Source organism: Grus americana, chromosome 2 (assembly GCF_028858705.1).
Source record: "Grus americana isolate bGruAme1 chromosome 2, bGruAme1.mat, whole genome shotgun sequence".
In the NCBI taxonomy this organism is placed as follows: domain Eukaryota; kingdom Metazoa; phylum Chordata; class Aves; order Gruiformes; family Gruidae; genus Grus; species Grus americana.
In genome coordinates, this window is record NC_072853.1 from 104,753,525 (window position 1) to 104,762,829 (window position 9,305).

At 36.5% G+C, this 9,305-nt stretch overlaps 1 protein-coding gene across 2 annotated transcripts in view; it reads left to right on the forward strand.

Moving 5' to 3' along the window:
• The window catches only part of SLC9A3 (solute carrier family 9 member A3), a 55,933-nt gene extending 50,312 nt beyond the window's left edge, over window positions 1–5,621 (forward strand). The window contains exons 14-17 of one of the 2 annotated variants that reach the window (XM_054818147.1): window positions 281–356; window positions 2,026–2,139; window positions 2,640–2,883; window positions 5,491–5,621. In XM_054818147.1, coding sequence (XP_054674122.1) covers window positions 281–356; window positions 2,026–2,139; window positions 2,640–2,883; window positions 5,491–5,494 — 438 coding nt within the window. In that variant the 3' untranslated portion in view covers window positions 5,495–5,621. Of the gene's footprint in view, window positions 1–280; window positions 357–2,025; window positions 2,140–2,639; window positions 2,888–5,490 lie in introns of those variants that run through there. The other variant, XM_054818148.1, reaches the window with a different exon arrangement.
• Window positions 5,622–9,305: the final 3,684 nt, after the last annotated feature.

Below are 9,305 nucleotides of genomic sequence, written 5' to 3' on the forward strand. Positions count from 1 at the left end.
GAGCCATGCTACAACACTGTGGGGAGACGTTGCAGGATAGCACTATAGCATAGAGCATTCCACAAAATTTGCATGAAACTAAGAGGGAACGTACAGCATACAAAGAACCAAAGTTCCTTTCTTTTTCTGTAGTGAGTACGAGTTCAGGGGGGATACTAATGACATCCATATTGAGTCTCAAGCAAAGATTACAGCAGATTTCAGGGTTATGTTGCTGAACATGTGATTTCAAGGGATGTTACTGCCATTGCTATTTTTTTGTAACTTTGTTTTCTTTCAGCGAAACAGCAGTATCATACCAAATGGAAACATATCTTCAGAAAATCCAGTAGAAGATTTTACTTTGAAGGAAAAAGGTAAAAAGACTCTTAGACCAGTTTCATTAACTGCATTTTACCAGCTACATTGTCAGTAAAGCATCACTGAAAAATGTTGTGATATGCAACAGTGAAGCTGGTATTAAAAAGGGACTTGTAGTCATAATTCAGAACTCAGAGTGGGGATCTGCTCCATGCTTAAATGCAGTGTCTTGGTGATTTAGAAGTTGTTTTTCTAAGCAGCTGAATGACAAACCAAATTTTAATTGGTCTTTTTACTCACATTTTTAAAATATCACATATAAATTTTGAAAACAAAATCATGCAGTGGCTACAATGTATATGAACTTTCAGCTTCCTTTTGGATAAGATGCACAGAGCAACTTTCGCTAACGTTTTTCTTTTTCATTACAGCAGGATATGTCTGCTCAGGACACCATGTCATGTAAAATGCAGTAGTTGAGATGACATTCTGATCTAAGTTAAGGTCCATTTGTTTAGAAGGGTCTGAATCAGAGTTGACTCCAAGCAAGCATGTTAGTACTCAAGGAGAGTGTAGCTTTGAAAGTCAGAGGCCAGTTTCAGCACTAATTCACCCTTTATGTACAAATCTAACACACAGGTCAGCCTTGAAAGTGTAATCTGAAGGTGACTGGCCTAGGGAGCATCCCTAGCAAAAGTATGGTTGCATGTAAAGCCCAAATTCTTTCATCTCATGTTTTAGCCTTCTTTTGGCATTGATGTCAGTCATAGCAAGACGTGATGGACACTAATATGTTTATTATGTAATTATAAAATATGCGTCACAAAAACTGAAATGGTGGTTTAAAAGTCACTGTACTAACTCTTATTTGTGTTCTTTCCTCTGTTTATGCATGCAACCCCTTGATCTCAAGGAGAATTGGAGTAGAGAGGGATGCATCTTTTCCCAATAGCTCCAAGCAAAGATATTTCTCTTTATCTATGTTCTTTGAATCATTTTCTGAGCATTATTCTTCTTTGACTGACAGGGGCAGTGTAATATTCTAGAACCTTTTTTGCATGGGAAGAGCTTTCCAAATACTTATAAGTAGGTCATTCAATGCTATCTTGTTAAAGAACACTGTATAGATGTCATCCTCTACTTAAAAAAAAAAGCTTCATTGGAAGACAGTCTTAACAAGTGGTTTAGCAACTGTTATAAAACTGATTCTACTGCAGTAGAAGTAGCAATGACCTCACCGGGTTTGAAATCAGTCAGGATACGAATGCTGACCTCTGCCAAATGATGAAAATGCATGGCTGGTCATTGTAACAGCACAATATTTATCAACACATGAGCATTTAAGACACAAAACACAGCAGCAGCAATGATGCCATGTCATAGGTTGGTTTGTTTCAGTCCCAGGAAAGCAGACAATTCTGTTGGCCAAAAGCTTAGCCAGAGTGTGAAATTTCTCTCTATCATAGCACCAGATAATAATGCAAGCCAGAAAGTTGTATTGAGTTTCTTCATGTAACTGGTATCTAAGCTGCAAATTCTACATACGTTCACATTCACATTTCAGTGTTAGAATTGTTGATTAAATTTTGCCCTTATCTAGATCCTTGTTAAAGATGTATCTGTGATAACTATGCCAGCATCAAAACAGCATGAAACAGCATTTTCTATCAGAACCGATACAAATCGCTAATCAAATTGGACTTTTTTTTTTTTTTTTTTTTCCAGATTTGGAGTTTTCTGAATCAGAAGAAAATAATGATTATGAAACTTTGCATTTAGGCAAAGGAGTTGATTTCCTGGCTAATGTGACGAAGCAAAATTTCACAGATACTCCTACTGGTAAAAATATTAATTACCTATAGAGTTTTTTTTTTTCTCAAATGTTAAAAAAAATACTAGAAATGCTGCTGATTTAGCCTATACTTTTTGTTTTGGTTTGCATTTTTTCCCATCTTTTGGGTTTTTTTTTAAATGGGTTTGATTTGAATTATCTGCAGTCATTTTATATTGTGCTTTATTTTGCTTAAAATTTGCTGACTGATTTTTTCTTTTATTGCTTTTATTTTTTTGTCTCCAGATATCCCAAACATAACTGCATATTGGATATAATATCCAGTTTTTCTCTTTAATAGGAATGCAAAATTACTAGCAATAACCAAGGTAGAAAGAGCAACCTACATGTGTGTAATGGTCTGTGTATTGGCCTAGTCACACCTATATCAGTGTGTATCAGCCTATTTTTCTCCCACTATAGCCATTCTCCTTTTACAAAGCATCTTGCTATACTACCAATAAACTATTTTGATTACTTTTATTTGTCACTTGTGAACTTTTTTTAGGAATTGATAACCCAGTATTTTCAGCTGATGATGAACAAAGCATCTACATGAAGTTCTCACCATGGTTATGTAGTGAAGATACTGTGGTACCATCACAAAGGGCCCGAGTGCAGATCCCCTATTCTCCAAACAATTTCAGACGGCTCACTCCATTCCGGCTCAGCAATAAATCAATAGATTCCTTCCTGCTAGCAGATGGCCCAGAAGACCGACCCAGATCTTTTCTCCCAGAATCAACACATATGTAATATTTTAAAAGATATTATCAACCTCATTTTTAAATCAGCCTTCCTATCAACCCTGACTACTGACAAGTAAACTTGCTTTTCTGATTTTTCTTCTCCTGGAGCTTCTCTTTCCTTTCTGATTTCTTCATACAACTAAACAACTTCTGTTTTCCTTCAGCATGAATAACAAAACATCTTTCTATTTTCCTTCTGCAGAAGAGCTGTCCATCTGTTTGGGGTCCAATGCCTTGTTATTTTTACAGCAGATAAAGATCCCGCTCTTTGTTTTGTCTTGAATACTTTAAATGCCAAGAAAATAGTATTCCAAATACTGGAATATTGTGCACCCATTTTCAAGAGGCTCCAGGTTTATTTGTTGGTCAGTTCTAGATGATAAGATTTGTACCTGAATTCCCTAACAGGAATCAGCTAATTCTGATTCAACCCCCCTAAACAGTGATGATTGGTCTTTTTGAGTAATGTCACTACTGTCTGCAGATGTAAGCAAAGTAGTGTGAAGCCCCAGAAAGACAATCCAATTGCTGATGGCAAAGGATATGGTTTCCCCATAAGAGGTCAGATGAGTCATTTAATCCATTGGACTTTATTGCATTTGGATGTACAATAGGAGGAGCAGGGCTAGACCAGCAACGAGCTAGGCTACGTCTCTTATTCTCAGCATGATTAGAATATTGCTAAGAAGCCTTGAGTCAGTGCTAAACATTTGTCCAGGTTATTTATCCAGTGCCCAGGAAGGAAAAATGGTCCCACTACTACAATACAAGTACTCAATGACATTGCTGATGTCATCATTAAATTACATAAGAAAGGGTTTAAAAATGAAGCATGTTTACTAGAATGCATCAGAGTTTCCTTGCACAGGCAGAGATAATTACACAACAGCCAGACTGTGGAGAAGCAGAATTCCAGTTTTGGTTAGAGATTTATCCTTAAGCTGTAAGTTTATCTTAATCCACAGCTTATTTTGAAACCAGAAAAATTCTTAGCTTTCTGATGCAGTAAACAACTCGTTGCTTCTAATATGATAGAGGCTTAAAATTAAATTGACTCTGGATTTAAATGAATGTCCTAGTTGCGCTTTAATTCTCACTTTGTGGAAATTTTCCACACCATAAAAAGCAGCCTTCACTTCTATAATCAACATAGTCAGTGCTGTAAATGAGGTGGGTCAGGTCACAATTCAGACATCATAATTGAATAGAACATAAGGCACTGCAGGGATTATGCTATTAAATGCAATAGTCAGTTTCATCATGAATTCACTTTTGTGGAATCCATGATCACAAATGTATGACCTAGTGTCCTCTGTGCATTAACAAATAAAGGAATATGGTAAATTGAAAGTACTTCTGTAGATAGTTGATGAAACTTTGTTCAGACAAAAACCTCAGGATAACAGTGAACGCTGGTAATTTTGCTTTTAGAAGAACTTCATAACCTTTTGAAAAGAAATAGAAAAGGAGGTTCCATTTTTCTTCTGTTCTGGCTTCTGTCTCTGCAGGAGATGTGCTAGTTCAAGTGTAATTGCAGGAAGCACATCACTTTTTTTACTGGAGTGGCCTATAGGTCTGTGGTTGGTTCTCAGTTCCTTATTAATGCATCTTTGATTATGTTTTAAATGATGTTTTAAAAGGAACACCGGATTAATTAAAGAACTGTGAATTAAATTCCAATATCCTGATTAAAAACATGAACAATGCGCAGCACTCCAAAAGGAAAACTTCTTGTTACTTATCCACATAGAAATTCTCTTCACTGTTTTTTCCCCACTGAGAACATTGTCATAAAATATTGCATATGACTTGCTGAACATTTTCTTGCTAACCTTTGTTATTTTCCTCCATTCTATTGCCTTACTTATAATTGACTTTATTATTAGGACCTGGTATGTATAAGTTCTTCTTTGGATATCTTTGATACATCAAAATCACTGGGTTTTGACTGCTGTGTTTCTTAAGAAGTGTTTTGGGAAGTTAGATTTCCCAAGCTAAATAAACTTAGACCTTGATTACTCTCTGAAACAGTCCTGTGAATTATCTCCTTAACAAAATTCTCCTAAAAGGAGAATGCTACTGAAATTTCAATTAAAAGGTTTTGAAAAACAATGTAAACTGGAAGACAAGGGTGGAAATGTGAAGTTTCTCTACATAGTCTAAAGTAGAATGAAAACTGATCATATGCTTCGATCAATAAGAAACTGACTGCCTGGTGATACCCTCTGCTACTTGGTTAAAAGAGCACAATTTCTTTCAAAAGCTTCTCAAAGATTTCCTTGCTGAGCATCAGGACTAAATGTTTCAAGATAAAGATACACCTTAATGATGAAATGATGGCTCCATCTCCTAAATATCTGAAATAGGCAGTTCATCACAAACACTGAACTAAGTTTTGCCTGATACTCTGCAAGGATCAGAAGTTTAATAAACTCACTTCAGGTTGTCCAAGATAGAAATTGGGACAAGGGACAGTTCCCCAGAGAAAAAGCTATCTTAAAACATTCTCATAAGACTTTCATAAAAATAGCCAAAAGCAAAGCCCAATAACCAGCATACTAGTATGGAAAGTATGTATTACAAATGTTTCTATTTAATTGTGCTCTCTAGGTGATATGGACCATGATGTTGAAATGACAGAATACTGCTCTTCAGATGACCAACTAAACCAAAACCAAAGTGTTTCAGTGACTCCCATCCACTTCTTCCCATCTTGTCTTCAAATGCCTTGGACACAAAACTATTCTTCATTGGAAAACAGAGGGAAGATATCTCTTTCTACTGTCTCTGAGTATATATCTTCTTGTGACCCAAATGTACCTGAACTCTTCTGGGAAGCAGGTACAGATACAAATAACAAAGAAACAGTTAACTCAGGTTATTATTCTGAAGTTAGCTACAAGTCAGAGAATTCACAAGAACCGAATTCTCTACTTATGTTTGAAGGGCTGGAAGACTCTTATATGAAGGAGCCCCAAGAGAAGAAAATGTTGCTTGATGTTCAAGGAAATTACAGATCTGCAGCAGCCAGACGTGTACAAAGCCGACGTTCTTTTCACAAGCCAAAACCTCTGCAACACCCTAAGCTTCAGAAGCTAGCATCTCTTCCAGCATCTTGCCATGTCCCTCCACATTCTTTGGAACAAGAGGAAACACAGTTGTGAGCCAGGACTTGAAAGGAGAAGATGAGAGAGAATAACTTGAACAAAGGTCTTATGTAAAAATAGAGAGCAATCTATTGGTACATGGGATCTGCTCTAGAATGGTTTCAGATGGAAAGGGAGTGGGGTCCCATGATGTCAGAAACACTAGAGCTTTTCTGCTGCACTTACATTTTTAAGTTCTCATTCATAATTAAAGGGTGCATAGTGAAGGGGAAATATGCCTCCTTGTTATTTTTTCATGTAGACTGTTACAAAAAATCAATATTATTTTTGGAGGGCTCAACTAAGAATCTTTTCAAATTGTAAATCCTTGTTGGTTTTTTACATGGAAATGTTTTATTATGCCATTATGCCATAAATACATTTAAAGAAATAGGCTATATTTTCTGCTTCAGTTATGGAATTCAATATTTATGATGTATGAAATTATTGTAGGAGAAGCCAATGGTTAGCCTCTTGCCTGCTAAGTCTACTCTGATTGAAATGAATCAGTGCCTTTTATAAGTGCAAGCTAAAGAAAAATATTTTACTGCTCTTGAATATTTGTGTCACTGAGTAATTGTGGGATATTGACTCTAGTGGAAAACTTTCAAAGGAGAGGAAAGTCCTGGCATCTTGAAATTTAATCAAGGACTCCAGGAAGGCCATTTCCGTCCTTCACCTTCATTTCTTCTACTCAGTAGCACTGGAATGAAAGAACATCCAGAATTAGCTCAGAAATTTAGTTGTGTGATCACAAGCAACTCATATTCTTATTTAAGCTGCTCTATTTTAAATACCCTCAGACAGAAGTGTAAATATTTGTCATTTTTACTGCTGCTTTGGAAGACACCTTCCAAATACTCTGTTAGATTATCTTGTTAATTTATGTATCACTTTGAATAGCTTATCAGGATAATGGTCTCTCAGATGTTATCCTGTGGTTTGCCACATGGTTTAAGTGCCACAGTGGCTCGGGATGTTGATGGTTTAAAGTCTAGTACAGAGGTAGTTTGGGTACTGTGTATGTATATACCAGTTTGTGTTAGGAACTTCCTTTATTTTTCTGTCCCCAGTTTTCTGTTAAATGATAGTAGTTAAGATTGCACTAGATGCCTGTTGCATATGAATCTGATCTACATCACCTCGAAGACGGCTGAAGACATTAGTGAAAGCCAACTCAGATGAAGACTAAAAGAAAAAAGAAAACTCTGAGATTTCTCATGGATGTATATAATGCTACATGCCAGTGTACAGTCCTCTGGCCTATCTGTGTTTTGCCTTGGGTGATTCCAGTCCTGAAATTTTGGCTTGAAATCTTCAGTGGTATAAGTTGCAAAGGTTCTGTGACATCAATAGAAGATGAGTGCTTAGCCGCTTCTGTGATCCTAATGTGCACCTTATTTCTATTTGATTTCAGCGTAAACCATTTGTAAATGAGCTAAGTCACCCTCAGGGAGATATGTGAATTGCCTAAGACTGGATCCAATGGAGGCTTTATTTGGTAAATTTTACTTTATCTATAGGAATTAGTGGTTGTTTCACTCTACCTACCCAGACTTTGAATGGGGTCTAGGTGATTCTGTGTCAGATGTCAAATTTGAGATTTACAGAGACACCTAAAAGAGTGGACCAATGTATAAAAATTCATGTCCACATCTCTTTCCTATCTTTGTCCTCTTTGCTAAAACTGCCTGTTAGGCTAGTGCAAATTGCAGAGATGTGATGGCAAATGTCATATACAAACCTAGATAGATACATAACATATGCCTGTAGAGACTAGATTCAGAGAACTGGTTCTTTTGATATCAACCCACTAGCAACTGCCTGTTTGCAGTCATCTTGAGCACTGATTCAAACCAGTGTCCCTACTTGGACAGAGCTAGTCTTGTTAATGAGAGCGTGAGACATAAGGCTGTCACCAGTAGGGATGCTAATTTTATAATTCAATAATGTAAATATAATCTTCTGTGAACTGAGTACATATGAACATACTATTTTGGTGAAGTAGAGTATATTAATGCTGTTCCAGCAGTATATATATTAATGCTGTTCCAATATTACAATTGGAACAAGTATTTTAGTCATTGGCATAGATATATAACAGCACCATGACTGATCCCAAATATTAGCACAGGTAAAGTGCAATGTGCCAAAATTGCCATAATGCTGAAGTACCAACACCAAAGCTGGCAAGATGCTTGTCAATTGTTGGCTTTGAAATAAAACTTTCATTTCTTATTGCTGTTGTACAGAGGTCATTGTTGTGTTGCAGTTGGAAGAACCACAATGTGGACTGTGTTTTCTGCATGCTTGTTAGAGTACTCCTAATCTATTTGTGAACAGGCTACCTCAAGAAAACATTTGTAAATCATCAGCGGATGGGAGTTTTCACCATATAAGTGTTGCACACACAAGAGTATGCAATTTTGAAAATCACAGGACATAAGATTTTAATGTATGGTTTTAACCTAAACAAGAGAGGATCAACAGACACTACAGTGTTTTACAAATACAGCAATCTCTGTGAAAAGTGAGCAGGATCCTGTATACTTTTGAAAGGGCTGTGGGCTGTACGATTTTTTGCAAAACAGAGAGGAACACTACACCATTTTTAACAACAGAAGAAATGGAAAGACACTATATACAAAGGGCTTTAGTCTCCATTTACTTTCAAAGGCCTTAGGCATTGTCTATATGTTGTGTCACCATAGCTGAACCCATGAAGGATAACTTGGACAATTATGATAGTGAAGAGACCTTTCCATGGAATAGCCTGCATAATTTCTGAAGCTTTTATACCTCTGGAAGATATTTTCTTGTGTAATTGCCTCTACAGCAAGGTTTTGTTTGGCATAGTTTCTCAATTTGAAGCGTGATGAAAAAAAAGCTTCAAGTCCCCTATATTCTATATTGAGAACATACTCTTAGCTAGAATATAGTGGATTATAATTCCTTATTTCTTCCTGAGGCAATTGCTCCCAATGTCTATGAGGGTATATACAAAAAGCAGGTTGTAAGAGTTCACCATCTGTCTCACTTTTTTTTCCCTTCATACTTTTTCTATGTACTTTTACATTTCAGTACATGTCCTGTGGGTGCAAGTATTTGGTTACTTCTTCAGCAGACTTTAATCAGTCAAGCATCACTAATTTCCATCACAGCAACAGAGATTTAGAGCTGCTGAGGATCTAGCTGTATGTATCAATTTCTTTTTTTGCTGTGTCAATTATATTGAAATGATCAGTTGGTAAATCAGTTCACCTCTGATGAGGCCAGTTC